Genomic DNA, 22742 nt, shown 5'->3' with positions numbered 1-22742 from the left:
TGGGTGATGGTCTCTGCATAGAGAGGAAATACGTTCACTTTGTGCAAGCTGCGATGAGATGGGATGAACATGTTTTTTTTTAATCTTTTTTTAATATAAAGGAACATGTTCACTTGGCTGATGAAAGGGGCCAAGGCTGCGAGGCGATGAACATGTTTCACTTGGCTTATGCACCAGTGCCAGGGACCAATAATGCAGCTTCAGGATATGTATGACCCCACATTTCTCCCTTCGCATTATATATGAATGTTTCAACCAAAACATATTGGAAAACATCATAAAGTAAGGCCAGTTTCAGCCACACGCAGGATTCCATTTTTCAAAGCAATCTGGAACTGGCACTGCACAAGGGACAGGTACGCCTGCTATTTTCTGCTAACATCATGCACACCTAATCTGTGTTTTACTGCAGCAACAAGGAGCGGTAGGATTCACTTGACAAACTTGACTCGCGATTGGAGAACACCATCAACAAAGTCTCGCCTTTCTGCAGGCTTTTCCACCATGACTAAAGTACAATCCTCTCAACAAAGAAAGGCTCAATCATCAATCTCTCGACAGGTAAAGGTCAGCAAGTATCCTTTTTGGTAGAAGAGGAGAAACTGGTTATCTCAGTTTATCCCTTTCTATTTTATCCTTCTCTCATCTCGTCCCAAACTCAGACAGCGAGAATGGGGCATGATCACAGCGTGCGGATGCAAAGTCAACTAAATCAACTACCAGTCTATACTCTATAGAATAAGACAGTACAATTACTGAATCCTCCCTTCATATTAGATGAAAATTTTGCATAAGTAGTACAAACTCTCTGGTTCCATTAAAGAAATCTAAAATCATGTCTTCAGCTCCTCACTGCTAAATGCCAATGCCCTTTTGCAAGTTGTATGATCTTTGTCAGGGGACTCCAGCCACTATAAAAGTATAAAAAAAAAAAACAGTTCATCGCATGGCGCAGTCCTTTACCAATGTCTGTCCTCCTGTGCTGTTGTACCAAGACAAGAGCATAAGGGATTGAAGCAAGAGTTCTAATTGATTTATAACCAAGATACAAAGGTTATGTGCACAGTGCACATTATTCATATCTTAATGCAAAACTAGTGTTAAAAAGTGTGATATCAATATACAGTGCAGCACAAGTGTTAATGCAATCTTGAAACTTGTAGCAAACTTCACATCCTCTTAACACATGACAGCTAGCAAATTGCCAGATTTGGATCAAATCATGGTTCATTCTGAGACTTCAACCTATCCTGTTCCCAAATTAAACCATACATGTGGCGTGAACAATAACTGGAAGGACTTACTGATTGACTTTTCCTATGTCCAAAATATTCGAACTTCCTAAACATGCATGAATGCTCCATGGATGACTATTTATGATAAAAATTAGGCAGCTATGTCAGTTTTCATTCTTGCAACTCTATGGCTATATGGAATGCTAGACTGGCACTAGACAACTTCAGAACAGGATTACATGCTAATCATTGTGATAATCCACACCCAAACTGTATCCATGAAAAAAAATCAGATAGCAACAGTTTTACTGAGCAACTATTGCTATAATAAACAGCATTCAAGCAGCGGCATAGATTGGATGGAACTACCAAAGTATGACAGAGGAACTTACGTGCACTCTAGATGAATATTCAGAAAACGTGGGTTCTCCTCGCTCTGGGACACTGTTACAGAACCTTCTATAATTTGGTCCTGCTTCACCTCTATAGGATCTGGGAAATACAAAATAGTCTGCAGAAGATGACCCAAGATCATTATTATTACTCTAAAAGAGCAAGAAAACTGAAATAAGTTCTTTTGTCATGGAAAAGGCCATTATTACAGATCAAACCTGTTGCCAATGAGTTGGCTCATCCTCGGGGGCTGTGGACAAAACTGCATCTTCTGATGATCGTCTCCTTTTCTTCTGAATAATCTCAAGTGGATCCAAATTGGAAGGAAAATTATGAGAGGACTCTGCAGGCCCATTGAACTCCACCTCAAACCAGAAACCAAAGCCATGAATAGGAGCTTCACACAGGCAAAACAGAAATTTCAGACTTCTTATTAAGGAACTTATACAAGACATTTATCATGTGAATTAGTAGAAAATAATAATCCTAGACTCAGCATATTTTTGCAAGTAGAGTAAACAAGTACAACTGCAAACTTTAGATTGAACTGAAAGAAATAATTAATAATCATAACCAAAAAGGAGAAATGGTGCCATCACAAATTCTTTTGTCTATGGTCAACAATCAGACATCAGTTGGTACAAATTTAAGTATTATTTTACTTCAAAGATAGATTAAGAAATTCTGCATCTACTTGGCACAGGCTTTTAAGAATGCTATGTAAATAAAGGCATAACAGAAGGTTGCTGATGTCTCCTATAGTTTAAGTCTTAGATGGAGGAGGATGCAAATAAACGGTCTACAAAATGGTATGGAAATCAATCTATTCAACTTTAAGTCTTTAACAACTGCTGTCATTGTAGGACAGAATACTGGTGAGAAATTAGGCTTAAATGAGTTGACAACATATAATATATAATGCATAGAGACTAAATAATTTAGTATAATTAATGAGCAAACAGTGTTTGTAATAGGTGTTAACTCAAGTAATGGCAAAATACCATTGCCAACACAGAACAAACTAAGAGTGGGGCATCGGAAAACTATCACCTATCGTAGTATGGTTAAAGATCAACCCACGTCTTTTTATTTGCAGCTAAAGTGAAAAGTGATAACAAATATCATTATCATTACCATTACCAAACAGTTGATATTGTATGAGTTTTACCTATGGTTGAACTTGATATTTACAGAAGAGCAGTTTAATCTAAAAGCATCATACAGCTGAGTAGTTGACAAGCCAGCTTAGTTCCCTATATATAATAGTTGAAAAACTACATTAGTGAAATAATCCTGCACTGGCCACTAAGTGAACCATCTTAATTCTCTTTAATGATTTTGCCAAATTGGCCAATATTGCTCCTAAAATCCCATGATAGAAAGGAGCACACATGAATGTCGATATATCAGTTTCAAAAATAGAAAAGATGCCGTGTATTACAAGGATTCATGTCATTCACATTCAGCATCAGGTAACGTATCACAGTCCTTACATAGCAACGACAGAAAAACAGATAGTATCATACTATAATACAGAGAAATTAACATAGCAAATTCAGAACACAGGATAGAGATTATGATTGAAGTCACAGAATTCACCTAACATCATTGATGAAACTTTGTATTTTGTGGTAATAGATTTGAATTCCTCAGCTGTAAAATTATAGCAATCGATGTGCTTGAACTGTACACAGTGACCCCAGGACATAAAGAATGGAGCAAATGCAATTAGAGTTCAATCACAAAAGGCTGTAATAGGTAAATATGATTATCGCTCGACATTTTTTATTCAGAAAAGCTTTCCCAAGACTCACCACAGCTGGCCAACTTATAACATTCTCTCCACCAATTGTTTCAATGGAAGGTTCCTCAGATGTAAACTTTTTGGCAAGTGGCACAAGAGCAGACACTGCATCAGAAAAGGGTTTATGATAAAAATATAGCATCAGAAACTACCATACAAGATCCGAGTATCTGACAGCACCGACAATGCATACTGAAACTCTAATGTAGACCGGGCAGTAGCTTACTGTTTATGCCATAGACATCACGCCAGAAATCAACACTGCTTTCATATCTCTCGGGATTTGTTATGGGAGCCATGAAGAGCTACGGGAAAGGATCATGGACAAGTATTCAGCTTTGGACAATGATATATCATAAATCATTGGTGTCTCATTCCATAAAATGGTAAATCAAGATTTTGAGCCAGAAAACCATTAATGGGTCGCATCACATGATACTTAATAATATTTAAAACATTTAGTATTTAGAGTTATCAGAGATATTACTTCTGCCTATGCAAACTAAAAATTAGTAAATGACTTGTACAAGCAAATAGATGAGGTACACCCTGTAAAAGCAGTGTAATATTTTTGTGTGCTAATTATACCGTAGCATGAGAAGGAAGAATAAGACCCCCAGGCTTAAGCCATTTATCTCTTGCAAATAGGACGCTTGGCAGCATACTCTACAGGAAAAAAACAGAAGAATTTAGAACTGATAAAAGTAAGAGAACATTGAAATGCAATGAAAAGAAACACCATTGAAATATAAACCTCATAGAGAAGCATATAGCCCATCCATTCTGATATTATCACATCAACCTTCTCCTCAAGGTCAACATCCTACACTGCCAGTTCAACAGCAACGAAAATATAATGCAGATCAAAAGCAAAAGTGTATGAAATAAAGAATAAATGCTTATACAATAGTGGTATTAATGAAGAAGAGCAAAAGTGTTTGGAATAAAAAAAACTAAATGCATTTATGCAATAGTGGTATTAATGAAGAAGATTATGCCATACCAATATACATAATAGAAAAACTTGTTCGAAGCATGAAAAAGCAATATGCTCACTCCAAATGCAGACAACAACAATTAAACATAATAGAAAAACTTGTTCTAAACATGAAAAAACAACAATGCCAAGTTACTAACACGACATCACATATTGAAGAATGCAATCAGCATTAGTTGAGAATAAACATAAAATGGTAACCTCACCTCGACACGTCCATGGATGACTACAACCTGATCAGTTAGGTTGTTTGCTTTTACGATTTCACGAGCCTGCATAACAATTTAATCAATTTTTAATATGGAAATAAAATTACATATCTAGAACAACCACCTTACAATTGGGCCATTTTAAGACATATTAACAACAAACAACTTAACACCAAGCAGATACAATATCAGATGCAGAAAACTACCTCCAAAAGGTGTCATACTATATGTATTGATCAATATGTTATTCATACTCATGCTCTCAACTCCCATATACATGCCAGATTGTATGAACTGGTATGATCATTCAAGGACCTCTTGATGTAACTTTGCAAACATATATTTGTCAACTGAAACTATGTTAACAGATTGGACAACTAACCAAATTGGATATTGGAACAGTATAAACATAAATTATAGACATCCACAATCCACAATAGAGAAAAAGAAATAAAGCATACAAGTTGACATTAGAGCATATATTCAGAGGTGACATATTACCTGGACAGCAATTTCACTAGCTTCAATAGCATACACCTGAAAGAGTATACAAAGAGGGAGGGGGCAAAATTAATGCTAATGTGCAGAATTAATAGGTTAGTGAAAACAAATCATTGCTAGATACAACTCCCGTAACTCTTAATAATATTTTCAGTTACCCCAGATTCCTGGCACTATAATCAGGACAAACAGAAAACACAGAACTAGTGCGCTAAAAAGGAACAGAACACATACACTTAAAACTGTTTCTACCATTCCAATAGCACAAACAAAATATAAGCCGCATTTTACAACTCTTAGTGTTTTCAGTTAGAACATACAATTGAATTATTAAGCTGCTAATTTGCAAGCAAAACTAAGTGTAAACTACATTTGGATCCTAGCACATTGTAGGCTGTACAATGGAATTTGGAATGTTGACTGCTATGTTCCTTCAACTGATACAGAGTGCAATGTCAAATTCATTTTACATTATCTAAGGGACCAAAGTCCAGAACTACCAAAGTGCTCCAAGAAAAACACTATGCTTCCAAAATGAGCAGCCGTTGCCACAAAACATTCTCATAGCTTACTCGCTTTGCACCAGCACGAGCACAGAACACAGAGAGTATTCCAGTCCCACACCCCACATCCAGCACAACCTGCAAGGTGTCAGAACCCAACAGTAAATACAGATCTCTCTCAAAAAATAAATGTGAACCACTTGGTACATCCTCGATTTGGCTAGCAGTTTTTTACCTTCCCCTCGACAAATTTCTGGTGGCGCATGATAGCTGTGTGGTAAGCATCAGTCCTGACGCGATCCTGCCAAAAGGAAAACGTCAACAGACGCCATTTCACCGAATCACAGCTCGGATTCAAAACGCGGCGCCCACGAAGTCGACAGGCTGCGGTAGTTTTTTTTGAATAAAACAGGCTGCGGTAGTTAGGGTTTAGGAGGGGTTTAGGGTACGCAGCTGCGGCCTGCGGATGTGAGCACAGGCGCAGCGACTTACCTTGATCATAGCCTCGTGGATGCCGAGGTGGGAGTAAGACTGGAAGTAGATGCGGTCGTGCTCCTCCAGCGGAGCCGCCGCCCCTATCCCCGCTGCCGCGAAATCCCCGGAGGCGGCGGCGGCGGAGAGGCGCGGGCGGCCGCGACCGAGGGCGGAGTGCCCGTTGAGGTGCGACGGCAGCATAGCGAAATGGTGAGGCCGGAGAGGCGAGGGAGATTGGAGTTGGAGATTTCTGACTTCTGAGCGGAATCGGAACGTGCTATCGGCTCTGCTCTCCTCAACGGTCCGAGGCTCCGGGCGTTCGGCTCCCTGCGCCGAAGTCCGAACTTGATTCGTTGTTGTCTTGTTTAGTTGCAAATTTTTTTTTAAAATCGAGACGGCACTTTCGTTTGTATTTGACAAATATTGTTCAATTAAGGATTAACTAGGTTTAAAAGATTCGTCTCATCAATTCCGATCAAACTGTGTAATTAGTTTTTTATTTTTGTCTATATTTAATACTCTATGCATGCGTCTAAAAATTTGATGTGACGAAGAATCTAAAAAATTTTACAAAATTTTTTTGAACTAAACAAGGTCATGTAGGGCCTTGTTTACTTCCAGCCTTGTTTAGTTCCAAAAAAATTTTGCAAAATTTTTTAAGATTCCCGTCACATCGAATCTTTAGACACTTGCATGGAGTATTAAATATAGACGAAAATAAAAAATAATTGCACAGTTTGATCGGAATTGACGAGACGAATCTTTTGAGTCTAGTTAGTCTGTAGTTAGACAATAATTATCACAAACAAACAAAAATGCTACAGTATCACAAATTTTTTCCTTCGGCAACTAAACAGGTAAGCAGCTTTTTGGCTGAGAAATCGAAATCCACGTCCCCCAGGCACCCAATTATTTTTTACTACTAAACTGCTCGTGGGTTACACCTTGTTTCTAAAAAAAATTAGGAAATCGATACTGTAGCACTTTCGTTTGTATTTGACAAATATTATTCAGTCATGAACTAACTAGTTTCAAAAGATTTATTTTGAAAATTCTGACCAAACAATGCAATTAGTTTTTATTTTCGTCTATATTTAATACTACATGCATGTGTCTAAAGATTCGATATGACGGAGAATCTGAAAAAAAAATTGCAAAATTTTTTGAGAACTAAACAAAGCCAAAGCCAAATAAAAATTCAACTTGTTTTACTTTAGCTTGTTACGCAGCAGCAGTGCCCTCCATAGCTTAATCTTAATAGATGACTTGATATTGTAAATAATTGTTGCATCAATTACAAACGAACGAATAGAAATAAGATATCAATGTGTCAATGTTGTATTAATTATACATTAAACTAAATTACAACCTAGATAGAAATTTTCCGGTCATGGCACACTAAAATATGTTATGACAAATATCCTAACTTTAATTTTCATACTATCATTTGTTGGTTAAGTTAGATATCAAAGTTCAATGATTTATTTTAATAATCCATAAAAATATATAACTTTAATATTTTATTAAATTTGGCATGGGTTAATCATCAACATGTTTAATTTTTCATGTGTTAGCAGATAGCACTTATCGAGAGTTGTGCTGGTATATCGGATATTTGAAAGATTTGCATTGATATATGTAGATGACTTGGGGAAAAATTATTTTGACTAGATTGAATTGGTTAGACCATTGACTGATTCATATTATAGTAATAATTTATATATTTAATTAAAATTAGTAATTTAATAATAGAAGTATTTGCTCCTTGTGTCTCTGAAAGCTTCAACTTATAGAATTGTTCTAAGTCAAACTTTTAAAACTTTAACCGATTTTTTAGAAAAAAAATGCTAAGATTTATAATACTAAATTAATATTGTAAGATTTATCATAGAATATATTTCCATAAGATACTTATTTTATGTCATAGTCTGATAGATATTGATGTTATTTTTTATAAAGTTGGTCAAACTTAAAAAAGTTTGACTGGTACGAATTTTAGGATTTGAAGCAGGGACAGAGAGAGTATTTATTAGGGGTTGGAATTTCAAACGTAATACTATATTTATTTTTACCTTTATCTTTATATGAGAAAAGCATAATACTTTATTATAAATAAAAAAATAAAGGGAGCGTATGGTATGCAAACTGGCTACCTATACAAACTATACAAACTATAATCAGGACCATAAGACTCTAATCCAATGGTTAGAGAGAAAGGTGGGTTAATTTAGCACTTAAGCCCCCCACTCATCCTATCTAATCCATCTAATCCCAGGTCGTGGCTGTACGTCGTTACTTCCTTGCGGTGCCGTTTTGTTCCCGTCCGTCGTTTTTGTTCCTGCGTGAGGTCGGCGCCGTGACCCGCGATCCAGCGCCGCCGACCGCTCGCCGGGTACCACGGCCGAGGATGTACGCGCGTACGAACGGCCCGAGGCCGGTCGCCGCACGGCACGACACCCTACTAGCACGGCACGATCACTCATCAGAGCTCTGTCCAGATCTTGCCTGCACAAAATTGGCTGCTCGCCCAGCACACGATTCCCCACTGCCATGGATTATGGAGGCGAACGAACGTCAGGTAGGCAGCTCAATACTAGGACCATCTGGCAGCCATGAACTAGACCATGCAATATACAGGATGCAATGTACGCCCAACACAAGAGATTATTCTGAATAAAAAAACTGCATGGTATGGGTTTGGCACAACAAATTAGCAGAACCTAAAGCAGTGCAGTATCTATCTTGACCTCTTCTTGCGAAGACTTATCACAAATCGAACAAAAACAAATCGAACAAAAACATTAAGCAAGAGTCTATTTTTTTAATCTTCTACTTCCAGGAATACACAGATCATGACAATAAAGTCAGTATATGTTATTCTGAATAAAAAAACAAACCAAACGTAACAAACTCTGTGTTGTCGGACAGCCAACAACATATCAGCCAACAACATTGTTTGGACAATTGCGCGCATCATGATTCGCAACTTGGTTACATTTTCGACATTTTCGGTTATTTTTACCCTGACCTCCACTTCCAGCGTTCTTCTCCTTTCCCTTTTTAATTCTTTTGCTTCTCCCTTTTGATGTGATATCAGTTGGTGGATGTATATCGACCTCATTTGGAATTTTATTACCCAGAAAAGTTTCATACTCCTCCTTTTTATCAATTCTCATTGCAGGCGTGATTTGTTGGAGAGGTTCTACGAGGTTGGATAAACTAGAATATAAAAAATCCATCCCTTGTTCTGAGGTCTTGGCCATTTGAATAAGATCTTCAAACTTGTTGCGTGATTCTGAAATCTTTTTTCGCATTGCCACCTCCATAGGATCCTTAGGCTTTTCATCTAGTAGGTTCCCTTCCTCATCAAAGAATAGTTCCCTATAAAACGAAACAAAAGGATTGTTAGCCTATACGCTCCCAAACAAAATAGCCATAGAAAAAAAGGACAGTATGTACCTTTTGCATCTTGTCTTCCATCTCTTCATAATATAAAGTGATGGTATCTCATTTTGCTTCTCGACTCGAAGCACTTGTATGATATGACGACACGGGATACCATATGACTCATAAAATTTACACGAGCACATACCAAACATATTTGACTTGTTCATATGAACAACTCGATCTTTTCCAGTTAGGCTGCTGATGGTGAAAGATCTTATATCTTCACACTCTGAAGTACCTTGAAAAATGCAATGGTCTCTTGCAGCTATGAGTTGTTCCTGAAATTTACTAAAAACTTCATGTGTATATATCCCTCTACATTGCTTCTCCATGGCCCATGGTGTCATCAATTTAGGAGTGCTATGAAGACTTGCATTATCGGCTTTCAACTCCTCTTGGCGCTGGCACTCCAAAGCTGTGTCAAACCTTAACCAGAACTCAACAAAGGTCAATTTTCTATGAATGAAACGGTTAAAAAAAGAATTTGCACTCTCTGATCGCGATGTAGTCCTAAGCATTCCTGCTAGAGGTATGTCCAGAAAGTATACCGGAATCCAAGATTCGCGAATGGCATACCTAGTGGAAAACCACTCATTTTCCACGAGTTCATAATCAGTCATGATAGATCTCCACTGTGACACAAAGTCCTCTGAATTCTCAGTCCCCCAAACACATTTATTTAGTCTTTCCCAAAAATTTTCATCATTTCTTATAGATGGCCCGACCTTCTCAGGTACCTTTTCCATGATATGCCACATACAAAATCTATGAGCTGTATCTGGTAGAATATGTGCAATAGCAGCCGTCATGCTCGCATCTTCATCTGTTGTGATTAGCTGAGGTGCTACTCCACCCATGGCCTTAAGAAAGGTTTGAAACAACCATACATATGAATCGATCTTTTCATTTGCCAAGAATGCTGCCCCAAGGAAAACACTTTGCAAGTGATGATTGACTCCAGTAAACGGCACAAATTTCATGTTATACTGGTTGGTGGTATATGTTGCATCTACTGAAATGACATCACCAAAAATACTATAGTTTTTTCTGCATATAGCATCTGCCCAAAATACACGAACAAGTCGTCCTTGTTCATCCACCATAAATTCATAAAAAAGGCAGGATTTACTTCCTTCTTTCGCTCAAGTTGTGCCACAAACATTTGTGCATCTGCATCCTTAATTTTTGTTCTGAGGTTACTGAAATAGTTTTGCAAATCCCTCTTTGTGCACCCAACATTCTCAAAACCACCCTCACTGACATGGAGAAGTCGATACGCCTGTGAGGTGCCAATGCTAGCCTTATGACAGTTGAACAAAGTACTCTTTGCTCTCTCACTGACATTACGGTTGGATCTTAGCAAATGCCTCTTATCTGGCGACACAAAACCATGGCTGTGCTCCTCAACCACTGAATATATTCGATACTTCTTATCACTGCCAAGCCTGACAACAATATGTGCCTCACAGCCACATCTGGTTTCCATCACATTTGGTGACTTCCTTTTTTTCCCGGATTTGTCACTAACTTTTTTTATGCTCTCCTGTCTATACCCTTCTCTTGAACAACAATACCGCTTGAATAATATTTCAGCATTGTCCTTCTTTTGCTGATTCACACGAACAGAGAAACCAACTTCATGTGCATATGATTTGTAAAATTTTTCCACATCTGTGAGACTATCAAAGATCATTCCAACCATAGGTTTCAAAAGTTCTTTGCAATTTGTGTCCTATACAAGTGTAAAATTATATGAGCAACGAACCAGACATAACTAGTTCTGTGCAAAAAAAAAATTATTTGTGCAACTTACTACTAAACTCGGAGAAGGTGTCGGTTTAGGTGTGCTTGGTTGTTCAAGGTGGGCTCCAACTCCGGCATCGACCGCGTCGATCGTGATGACAGTGTGATCATCGGCGAGGACAGGAACAGCGGGGGTCTCCATGGTGGCAGTGCCGATCACCATGACTTTAGCGTCGGTCTCCATGGCGGCAGCTGTCTCCAAGGGTGCATGGGGGACAGGGAGCCCTAATCGGTCTCCAGCGTTGCACTGCTCCTTCTCCAGCGTCTCCATGCGCGGAGGTGCAGAGGCATCCTGTACACTGCATCCTGCAGTACGTTGCATCCTGTACATTGCATGGTCCTGTTCATGGCTGCCAGACGCTCCTTCTCCTGCATCTCCATGATCCATGGCAGCGAGGGATCGTGTGCTGGGCGGGCGGCCAATCGTGTGTAGCTGATGAGTGATCGTGCCGTGCTATAGTAGGGTGTCGTGCCGTGCGGTGACCTGCCTCGGTCCGTTCGTACGCACGTACGTCCTTGGCCGTGGTACCCGGCGAGCGGTCGGCGGCGCTGGATCGCGGGTCACGGCGCCGACCTCACGCAGCAACAAAAAACGACGGACAGGAACAAAACGGCACCACGAGGAAGTAACGACGTACGGCCGCGACCTGGGATTAGATGGATTAGATAGGATGAGTGGGGGGTTTAAGTGCTAAATTAACCCACCTTTCTCTCTAACCATTGGATTAGAGTCTTATGATCCTGATTATAGTTTGTATAGTTTGTATAGGTAGCCAGTTTGCATACCATACGCTCCCAAAAATAAATCATGGAAGTGGCAATCATGGACATCACCAGGTTAGGGAAGTCACAGTCCAATCTGTGTTTTGGCTTTATTTGTTTGGAAAAGCCTAAATATCATGATCTGTATCATTTTCTAATTATATTATTATTTCTATTCTTGGCTTGAGTTAGTCATATAGTTTTTTCTTTATTAGTCCATCACTCAGAAGTTAGACTTTACAATCGAGGTTTTCAAAGAAACCGTAATTTAATAGTTGTGCCGCAGAGCTAGGATAAATAAAGAAAAAAAATGTATCATATCACATGAATTAACATGGTGTGATGGTTACCAAGTGTTGTTAGTCCCCTGAAGGTCACAGTTTGAATCCAGTTGTGGCTGATTTTTTTTCTCGATTTCTTGTCATCAAACTAGATTAGACTGTTTATGATTTGGGCCGATGGGCCGAAAAAATGACAAAGAGTAGTGGACTGGGGAGAGCAAAGTGTGAAATGAGCAAATGTGAGACAGTTAGTTAGGCCAAAAGAATGGACCGGACCAAAATCAGAGATTGAAAAATTTTGCATTTATATTATTAGATATACTCCCTCTATATAGAATTTAGAAGTCGTTTTGGACAAAGTTTAAGTCAAACATTAAACAATATAAATCATCATTAACTTTTAAATTGTGGAGTTTGTAAATATGAAAAATATACATATGTTTATAAGAGTATACATATATTTTTTTTCTAAATATGTTTATAAAAATAAGGGCAGTCCCAATGGGTAGTTTCTTGATGCATTATCCAAGAGATAAACAGAGAAATAAATGTGCTTTAGAAACTACCCTTCCCAATCCATGGTTTCTGCAATAATTTCTATACTAGAGATAACTTTAAATGCAACACAAAAAAGCAATAGATCAATTGTGCCAAGCATCCATATAGCCTGTATGATGTGATCACTCATCACATTCCAAACGATATATTATATTATATTATATTATATTATATTATATTATATTATATTATATTATATTATATTATATTATATTATATTATATTATATTATATTATATTATATTATATTATATTATATTATATTATATTATATTATATTATATTATATATATATATCTGAGAAACATACTTGCTCTGTAGCTTACAAAATCATATTTGTTAACATGTCAAATGAGAAACATATATAAGACTGAGACATATAAAAGGAGCTAATGAAATTTTCATTAGAAAATCACTGGGTACCTGTACCAAAGTACAGTACTCCTACTCCTATAGCAGAACATGTTTCTGACAGTTCTTCTCTTGTTTTTGTTGCTGCAAGTGGAGGCGCTAAAGATCATATTAGAGAAGCACTGCTAGCATACTCCTAGTCTGAATAAATGAAAGGAAACATGTACTCCTAGTCTGAATATATCAGTTTTAATTTCAGCAACTAGAAATCGAAATGTGGGTACAATTAGACAACACAAATCCATCAAGGATGCCTAGAATAAATCAGGCCATACCCTTCACTTGAGCCCATCGGAGAGGAACTTGTCCACCATGCAGGTAAATAACCAGCTTCAAAACTTGGAAGAGTTGGAGATGCAGCTGCTGCCTCGCTGGATCCATCAACAGTAGGAGTTGCGGCAGCACCTGCAACCGCACCAAATCGGCCAGCCACGGCGGCTGCGGGAGCACCCCTGCCTTGCCCTGCTGTACCCTTCCCTACCCGTCCATTGCCTGCCCTAACTTGCCTGGAGCTTGACGATGGCGGGCGGAGTGGGTTCATGGTCGCCAGATTGGGAATCCTTTTTGACTGCCTGGAGCTTGACTATGTCGCTGTCCTAAATGATTTCTAAATACTATACGGAGAGTAGATATGTTAAACAATGACTATTAGAGCAATATCGATTGCTTATTTTTCTTTTAAATTATTACATGTTTTATACTTTCTCTATCTCAAATTATAAGTAAGAATTTAGAGAGTTTGCCAACATGCCTCGCTAAGCTAGCCTTGCCGCAATCAGATTAGCTGAGGACAACGGATCACGGCTGTAGATACGATGGAAAATCAAATCATGTCATAAAAAAAGGTAAGAAAACGTAGAGGAATTTGTTGGGAAAGCTCAATGATTAGTCGATGGAGACCAGTTAACCGGCTCCTACCATCCACCGGACGCCAGCGGTCCGTGTCCGGAGCCAGGACACGGGCGGCCGCGGCGCCCACGGCCAGCACGCTGCCATGCCTCCTCCCTTCTTCCACACACAACACAAGGAGGGGAGGGAGGCCGAGGCCGAGGCCGACAGCCCCCCGTCTCTCTCTCGCAGACGCGGCCGCGCGGTGAAACCAAAAATATCCCCCGCGGTTAACAGCTCACCTCGCCGGTAGATCTCCCCCTCCTCCTCCTGCTCCTGCGACGCCTTCCTTTCTCGAAGCCCCCAATTTATTCCCTTCCCCGTAATCCCGCACGCATCCTTGCCGAAGCCAAATTGGCACTCCTCTTATCTCGCCGCGCCGCCACCGCTCCATTTCCGCTCTCCCCCAAAACCTCGAAACCCTACTCGCGGGATTCCGCGGGGCCGCCGCTTGCTTAGGGTTCATCCACCCCGCGGCGTCAGCTCCGGGTCCGCATCCATGGCCGTGGAGGAGGCGAGCAGCAGCGGCGGTGGCGGCGAGGAGGGGTGCGGGGCGTGGACCCGCGAGCAGGAGAAGGCGTTCGAGAACGCGGTGGCGACGACGATGGGCGGCGAGGAGGACGGGGACGCGAGGTGGGAGAAGCTAGCGGAGGCCGTCGAGGGGAAGACGCCGGAGGAGGTCAGGCGGCACTACGAGCTGCTGGTGGAGGACGTCGACGGCATCGAGTCGGGCCGCGTGCCGCTTCCGACGTACGCGGCTGACGGCGCCGCCGAGGAAGGGGGTGGCGGCGGCGGCGGCGGGAAGAAGGGAGGTGGGGGAGGAGGGACCCACGGGGACAAGGGGTCGGCGAAGTCGGCCGAGCAGGAGCGCAGGAAGGGCATCGCCTGGACAGAGGACGAGCACAGGTTGACTTCAAGTTCCAGCTTTTGATTCTTGCGCCCAGAATTGCAGTGATGCTTGATAATTGGTTGCTGAATTGCCCGTGCCGCTTAGGGGAAAGCAGCTGTTTCTATGTTGAACTGTTTTATCGGGCATATGCTAATTTATTATTCTGCGTAGCTGTCATAGTTTTTAAATTATTTGTTTAGGTAGTTTACCTGATGCTCTTGCCAGGAAAACTGGGTGTGTGTACTGCCTACTGTGTGGGGCGCTGGGTACACGGACTCCGCACCTTGTATGTCGGCAACTAGGCTTAGGCTGTTTCCTCCTGCATGAATGTTTATTGGTTGGGCTGGTGACGCGCATGGGTAGGGTCCAATTACATTTCAGCAGGTGGATTCCATGCCTTAGGAGCTAGGATCCTACAACCTTATTTGGGGTTTATGTTCATTTATTTGTGCCCTTGTCGTATTCCGTTGGAGGTTTGGGTATATGTTACTTAGATAGATAGCCGTTGCTGCAAAATGGCTGGGTGCCCCAAGGAGTGTCTGTCGGTTTGTGCGATTTGGCGGTTCTGGTATGTGTGTCATGATTCTTTCAGCTGTTATGCTCTGTTGGGTGCCATCATGTATTGGTGGATTAGTTAGACTGCTGCATGCTTTCTTAGATTTACGTAGCCTGGAGATTTTGAAATCTGTTAAGTTCAACATGTAAGCTCGTTTCAGGGACTAGTGTCGTTTTGGGCATTTTGGCAGTTTTGGTATGTTGCATGATTCTTTTCAGCTGGCATTCGCCTATGGGTGGATCAGATAATATACTGTGAGCTCTGTTTGCCTGACTCAGTGCTTGCAATTATTGTAATCTATACATTGATAGTTTTCTGAATAAGTGTACTGTATTATATTGGAATTACATCCTCTGTGTGTCTGGTTTTAATTGTATAGGTGATGGATGATACTAGCGGCACTTGGATGTTTTAATGTTTTTTTTTACTTCTCCACGAATAGTGTTTTCAAACAATGGTTGTGATTTACATAAGCATCAAACTTTTCGGTAACAAAAGCATATTAGATACATCTGTCTTGTTCCAGCGTACTATTTTCTTTTGGGGAGCAAACTGTCCTTCTACATTTGCTAAATGAACCTTAATAAACTAGTCGCCCATGATATAAATTATTGTACTAGATGGCCAATGGAAGGAAAAGTCAAGTACAATATAGCTCTTATTTTCCTTCTGCATAACTTGCTTTTAAAAAAAATTGAATCTCCAGCTCCCTGTAATTAGGTGTTTCTGTTATATGCATGATTTCATGCTTATTGGTATATACTCCTCTTTTCTTCACTCTGTTTTTGTTTGCTATTCTTACCACCTTCTGATATTTGTTATGTGGCACCGTTTAGAGAATGCTCTATTCAGTATTAACTTGCTAAGTTTGAAGTTATCGTGCATTCATACGTGCGTGTAGTGGTGTAGGTGCTATAGGCACCTTTTACAAGTAGTCCTGTTTTTATGTACAACCCAAATGTTGTCGGCTTGTTGATAGTATTTCTGTTTAGGTAGGTGATAAATTCAATTCAATATACACCGTGTTGTGTGAGTGATAAAGATGAAATTTGTGTGAGCAAGGGTGACAGAAAAAAAGAGTAAAAGTTGGGTTCCTTTTTTCTCAAACAAAAAAGATGGGTTCCTTTTTTTTCTCAAACTAAAAAGATCGGTTCTGCACTTGTGATTTTGGTGGTTAAATGACTGAAATTGTATGTGAATGTAATTAGCTTGTTGAGCCAATGGCATAAGGTGAAAATACATACTGCTAATTTTTAAGCAGAAGCGTTGGTTGGAAGTAGTAGTAGTAAATACGGGGTAGTAGTTAGAAATGGCTTGAGAATGCAGCTATTTCCCAAGTATCTGATATCATGCGTAAAGTTAAAGAGATGTTTTTATCACTGACATGGGCACACCCTCAAGTATTATGTTTTTAGAACAATTCAAGTGGCGACATATCATAGATGACACATTCAACTTTCTTTTTCCTCCTGAAATCTCAATGTTCTAGGCGACTATATTTAACATAAGTAACTTGTATACAAGAGTTGAATAATTTATTTTAACCATTGCTTCTTTCTTCTGGGGACTGGACATACAGTATAACTTATTCTCAAATGCTTCATCCACCCAGAGTTTGTATTGCTATTGAAATACTCTTTAACTTGATTTTGATTTTGCAGATTGTTCCTCCTTGGACTTGAAAAGTATGGCAAAGGTGACTGGCGGAGCATCTCACGTAACTTTGTGATCTCAAGGACTCCAACTCAAGTAGCTAGTCATGCACAGAAGTACTTTATCCGTCTGAACTCAATGAACAGAGAGAGGCGGCGATCAAGTATACATGACATCACCAGTGTGAACAATGGAGATGCATCAACGGCACAGGGTCCAATCACAGGTCAAACAAATGGTCAGGCTGCAAATCCTGGGAAACCATCTAAGCAATCCCCACAGCCAGCGAATACACCTCCAGGCGTCGATGCTTATGGCACAACAATTGGACAGCCAGTTGGTGGCCCTCTTGTCTCAGCTGTTGGAACTCCTGTTACACTACCTGTTTCTGCTCCACCTCATCTGGCCTATGGCATGCATGCCCCGGTTCCAGGAGCCGTAGTACCTGGTGCTCCAGTAAACATTGCTCCGATGCCCTATCCAATGCCACCCCCATCATCTCATGGGTGAGGGACACATTTCAAATGCTGTGTGGCGTCTAAAGAAACGACACCCATAATCTCCTGTGTCAGCGTTTAGCGGGTGTGCTGCCATGTCTCAATAAAGCAATACCAATAAACCCTTGTACATTACAAACTGTTATTACATGTTGCATTGAGGACATTGCAGATTATGTACTTTGTGTTGCATGCAAACTTTTTCATGTACACCTGCTCCAAAACCAAGTGTTTCAGGACTGGTGCTGCCAAGTTTCTCGGTGTGGCAGTGTTTCAGGCTAGATGGAGCTTGTGCTTCATCTATGATTTGTAGCTGTATACCAGCTGCAACAAGAGTAAGATACACCGCCTGTTTCTGATATCCATTTTACCGAACTGTGGGACTAGTTAAGTATTGTTAGTTATATAATAAATGTATAATTATTTATATACTCGGGTTCAGTATTTTCCACAACCACTGGATAGGTACAGTGCCACTATCACATTAGTCGGGTTCAGTGCCTTGATTTCCGACGTCGGTAGCCTTGCTTTGGTGGACGGTGGGTAAGGTCAGGGACATTGTGAGTTTGATTTCTATTTAAATGAGGTGATATATCAGCAAGAATAGTGATGTGACATGAGACTTAAGTGGAAGTTTTATTTCTATTTAAATGAACACATCAGCAAAAATAAAGACATGGGCCTGTTCGCCGGTCCGAAAAGTCATGGCTCAAAGTACTATTTGCCGGTAGAAAAAGTACGGCTTATAAATTACAACTTAGTTGACATCATAAATGTTATTATTTTGTTATATGAATTTGGTTAAACTTGAGATGAATTGATTCTCTAAAATTTTTGGAATGTCTTGTAATTTGGGACAAAGGGAGTAAGTTTTAAATTATTTTGTTAAAAACAAACAAGCTATATGTGTAGGATTATATTGAAAAAGCACTTAAATCTCATAAATTTGAATAATTCTGAAAATAAAGATGACCGAACAAGTTAGTCGATTTTTTTAAAAAACTTTTGCATAACACACGTGAATGTGAAGAGTTTAAAAATGTTCTAGAAAAAATAGTGGTTAAAGTTTTTTTGAACATAATTTTTATTTAATTCCAAACATATTACATCAAAATGGTATGAAATCTTGAAAAGAACTTTGGTTAACTGCAAGCATATGAGTATATGACCAATCAACAAATAGAAGAACCAATGACTAGTTGAGTACAAATCTATAGATAAAATCATTAGTTAGAGCATCTCCAACATTTTGTTATTTGACTTTGACATCCTTAATTTTTTAGCAAACTGTGAAAAAACATTCTCTAAGGCCTACTTTGGCAACTCAGGGTAACAAACCCAGGGAAGAAAACAGAGGGGGAGGGATTTTTTTAGACATGCTAATCCCCTGCCCACCCGAGGGGGAGATTTCACGGACGGAGTTATTTCTCTGCTGCTGTTTGGAAACATTTTTCCCATGGATGATAAGATGCGTGCAGTGGAGCTCTAGCACGAACAAAGTTTCTGGCAGGTAAGGACATACACGTACGTCGACCAGGCTAGTCAGTTCAACCAGCTCGGCCTTTGCCCTGTGCCTGCGAATCTTTGCCCTGTGCCTACAGTTGTTTCGAAAAAAATCCCCAAGATGCACATTCATGTGCAAAGTTTGATTCAGGAACCTAATAATATCCAAATCAAAACAAGCTAACACATGCATCACGAATTCATCTCCATCCACAAATTGTTGACAGATATATATAAAAAAATGGAATGAGTCTCTTCACTAAAAACTTGAACACTAAAAAACTATGACTTTAAGTTTTGCAAAAAAAAATAAAAATAAATCTATGACTTAAAACCCTTTCCAGAAGCTTGTCACATATGACATAGGCATTGCCACCGCATGTTCAGTACCCAAGTAGAGAGATTATATAGCTCAAGGGCTCCTCAAATCATGTATTGCTTCCACCAAGAGCTCTACAAGTAACACCAGGGAAACACGTTAGATACTTGTATTGTATAAATGAAATAAACATGTTTCCATCTACGGTTCCTTGCACTTAGAACATGGTTGTCCATTGGTAAAGCTAGCTAGATGAATCACTCCGATACGAGTAGTGCACAATCAACCCCCCCCCCCCCCCTAAACTCAAGAAATCAAATTCATATAACATAGGTAGGAGAAGACTGTTCTCATGATGTCCAAGACTATCTATCAATTCAGACTAAGATAAATGAAATACACAACTAGCACCGCACAAACATAAGTTAGATGGTGCTTTACTAGCAACCCTGATGGCCACCAAGTTATAAAAACCTGAAACACTATTGTGAAAAACTGAATGAAAACTTAAAAAGAAAAAGGGAAAAAATTACTACTACCTGAATACTGAGCAAAGGACAACCGTATGAGACTAATCACTATTCTACACTGAGATCAGCTGTATGATAGCACAAGAAAGAAACATAGCAACATAACAAGGACTACCAGAGTTACCATTACTAAGAGACTGAAAGAACAGGATAAAAGATCTGGCGTGAACTCTAAATAGCAGATTGACCTACTTACAAGTTTCAAGAGTAACAATGGTTAAGGCAGATTACAAACAGCCCCATATAATGTGGAAAAAAAAACAAACTGTCTTAACCATACTTATGCCTTGGATGCAGCCATTTCAGAATCTAAAGTGCCCAGGTCATGTAGGTCATTTCAGAATCTATATTCTCAGCAAGAATTGTAACTAAACTGCAAATGTGACAAGCTTAATAGCAAGATCGGTTCTGTTTGCAAACATGAAGAAGAAAAGGACCTACAACCCATGCAGCTAATTGCAAGATGGCAGCAAGCAGTACAGTTTAGAGGAAAGAAGCTTAATCATTTCTGAAGAAAAAACAACAGCTCAGTGAACTGAATTTTCTAAAGGTCGAACACTGAACTACAACTCTTTATTCGAAACAAAAGGTTGATCACCTTGAAATGAAAACACAAATCCGTATGATCGTAATATTAGCTAAGATAGCAGTAGTTGCTTCAAAAATAAAGGAATACCATGGTTCTAGTCCTACTAGTTGCTGCAAAAAAAAAATGGAACCTGACACAGCAGACTTGACCTGTCAGAAAACTATCAACCTATGGCTAATGCTTCCGTGTGCAATTGTGCAGAAAAACTTCTAGCATGCTAGGATGGATTATAGAACATGGGAGATGAAGTTGCTCCAAACGGCCGAAGCAAAGCATATAGCAATTAAAATGTATCCTTTTATCAAAATCTAGTGTATCAGTAAGAATCTCACCAATTCATATCAACTGTGGGAGTCAAACTGGATCTACCAAAACCAGTTCATGCTCCCAATTTGTATCAACAAGTGCATTCACGAACCAGTAAACTGGATCTACCAAAACCAGCTAGTGCTAGAAACAAAAAATTCAAGAACACACTACTAGAACCAGTAAACCTAAGAACCAATAATCTACTGAAACCCTAGATCGGCTATATTTGGGCACCTGTGAATCAACAATTTAGTAAACCCTAGTCAATCGGGTTGGGGCAAGCAAAGTGGATCAACCATGAAACAAGCATGTCACAGATGATGAAAACAATCTAGGCAGATGCTCACTTGAATTCGACACTATACAACAAAACATAGAGAAGGGGGACGAATCAAGCGGGTGCATACCAAATCGAGACCATCTTACTTTGTTCAGAGGGAAGACAAATCTGAGAAGAACTGAAGTGGATCTTGGAGCCGTCCTCTCAGTAGCTGCAGTGGTCACATCTCTCCAGTGTGTGGGGACGAAGCCGATGTGGAGGCGAGGACGACGATGGTTCAGAAGGGGGATGGTGGCTGGGAGGTGACGGGGATGGCAAGATGAGAGTCAAGGCGAAGGCGGAGGGGCCACGGCGGAGAGTCGAGGCGAGTGCGGAGGGGCGGCGACGGAGGAGGAGTCGAGGTGAGTCGAGTCGGCGGGGAATGCCGCCCGGCGTGACGAGGTCGGACAGGTTTCCCCGTCAAAACCCTGCTCCTTCGCGGCGGAGAGCCCTGTGTCGCGTGCTTCCAAACGAGTCCGAGTAGCGGCGCGTGGAAACCATCCTCGTGGGCTCCCTCCACGGGGAAATGACCGGGAACCCTCCGGGATCCCCTGCTGCCAAAGTGGGCCTAATAGTTTGTTATTCGACTTTGGCATCTTTGCTAAGTTGGCAAAAATCTCTCAACTGTGCGCATATATGCGTGCGATTCCCCGGCGCGCATCAAGATGTCCTACTCGTAGTCGTTGTGTCTGTGGTTTAGAGAAGCATCATGGCAACTTGCTCTTGCTGCCTGTCTGCTTGCTGATGTGACGACTACTCCATAATGTGACGACTACCAGTGTATGCTCGTGTGAATGGTGGGAAACATGAATATTTTTCTACTCCTTGCCATTTTTTCAAAAAAGTGTTTATTACAACTGAGTGGAAGCATAAATTAATCCTAACAATTAAATGAAAAATACCATGTAGCAAATATAGGGGTCCACGGTTCAGGTATTTGGGAAGTCAAAATTGTAAAACTATTGGAGATGATCTCTTTTTTGCTTTCACATATTATTTTGGGAGTTGGCAAATGCCATGATTTACCAAAGGAAAAATCCCAAACTGTTGGAGATGCTCTTATATGTTTGAAAAAAAACGAACCATATGTCCCAACCGTTATGAGATCATCGCCACAACCATACCGTAGTGATTATGAACAATAAACCAAGCGTGCAACCAATGAAAATTGAGTAAACCAAGCCCATGTCCCAACAAATTGGCTGCTCTCGCGTGGAGATTCAGGCAGACTGCTTGGAAGTGGTCACGACGATGAAGGAAGGAGGCTTCTCAGCTACTGAGCTACGGCGACAACTGAATCTATGACGAATGC

General features: G+C 40.2%; 2 protein-coding genes and 1 long non-coding RNA gene across 3 annotated transcripts; 1 reads left to right on the top strand and 2 right to left on the bottom strand.

The window, feature by feature from the left end:
• Window positions 474-6436, bottom strand: LOC8085867 (probable protein arginine N-methyltransferase 6.1). Its single transcript, XM_002447275.2, has 13 exons — window positions 6135-6436; window positions 5878-5943; window positions 5712-5780; window positions 5140-5175; window positions 4636-4701; window positions 4187-4255; window positions 4021-4098; window positions 3659-3737; window positions 3443-3537; window positions 3228-3312; window positions 1847-2025; window positions 1628-1746; window positions 474-982 (listed from the first exon to the last, which is right to left on the bottom strand). The coding sequence occupies exons 1-13, from the start codon at window positions 6315-6317 to the stop codon at window positions 940-942; spliced, it is 1167 nt and encodes a 388-aa protein (XP_002447320.1). The 5' UTR covers window positions 6318-6436; the 3' UTR covers window positions 474-939.
• LOC8085866 (transcription factor SRM1) lies at window positions 14344-18226 on the top strand. Its single transcript, XM_002448726.2, has 2 exons — window positions 14344-15172; window positions 17373-18226. The coding sequence occupies exons 1-2, from the start codon at window positions 14766-14768 to the stop codon at window positions 17872-17874; spliced, it is 909 nt and encodes a 302-aa protein (XP_002448771.1). The 5' UTR covers window positions 14344-14765; the 3' UTR covers window positions 17875-18226.
• LOC110436203 lies at window positions 19526-21919 on the bottom strand. Its single transcript, XR_002453967.1, has 2 exons — window positions 21538-21919; window positions 19526-19817 (listed from the first exon to the last, which is right to left on the bottom strand). It is a non-coding gene; the product is annotated as an uncharacterized LOC110436203 (long non-coding RNA).

This window comes from Sorghum bicolor, chromosome 6 (assembly GCF_000003195.3).
Source record: "Sorghum bicolor cultivar BTx623 chromosome 6, Sorghum_bicolor_NCBIv3, whole genome shotgun sequence".
NCBI classification, from domain to species: domain Eukaryota; kingdom Viridiplantae; phylum Streptophyta; class Magnoliopsida; order Poales; family Poaceae; genus Sorghum; species Sorghum bicolor.
Note: the sequence above shows the minus strand (reverse complement) of the source record. Positions and strands in the feature narration are given on the sequence as shown.

Coding starts and splice junctions, on each gene's coding strand:
- LOC8085867 (XM_002447275.2), bottom strand. CDS start 6,317: ATGCTGCCGTCGCACCTCAACGGGCACTCCGCCCTCGGTCGCGGCCGC. Junction 4,099..4,186: donor GCTATATGCTTCTCTATGAG/GTTTATATTTCA, acceptor TTTTTCCTGTAG/AGTATGCTGCCAAGCGTCCT. Junction 3,738..4,020: donor TTCTTCCTTCTCATGCTACG/GTATAATTAGCA, acceptor CCTTTCCCGTAG/CTCTTCATGGCTCCCATAAC.
- LOC8085866 (XM_002448726.2), top strand. CDS start 14,766: ATGGCCGTGGAGGAGGCGAGCAGCAGCGGCGGTGGCGGCGAGGAGGGG. Junction 15,173..17,372: donor TGGACAGAGGACGAGCACAG/GTTGACTTCAAG, acceptor TTGATTTTGCAG/ATTGTTCCTCCTTGGACTTG.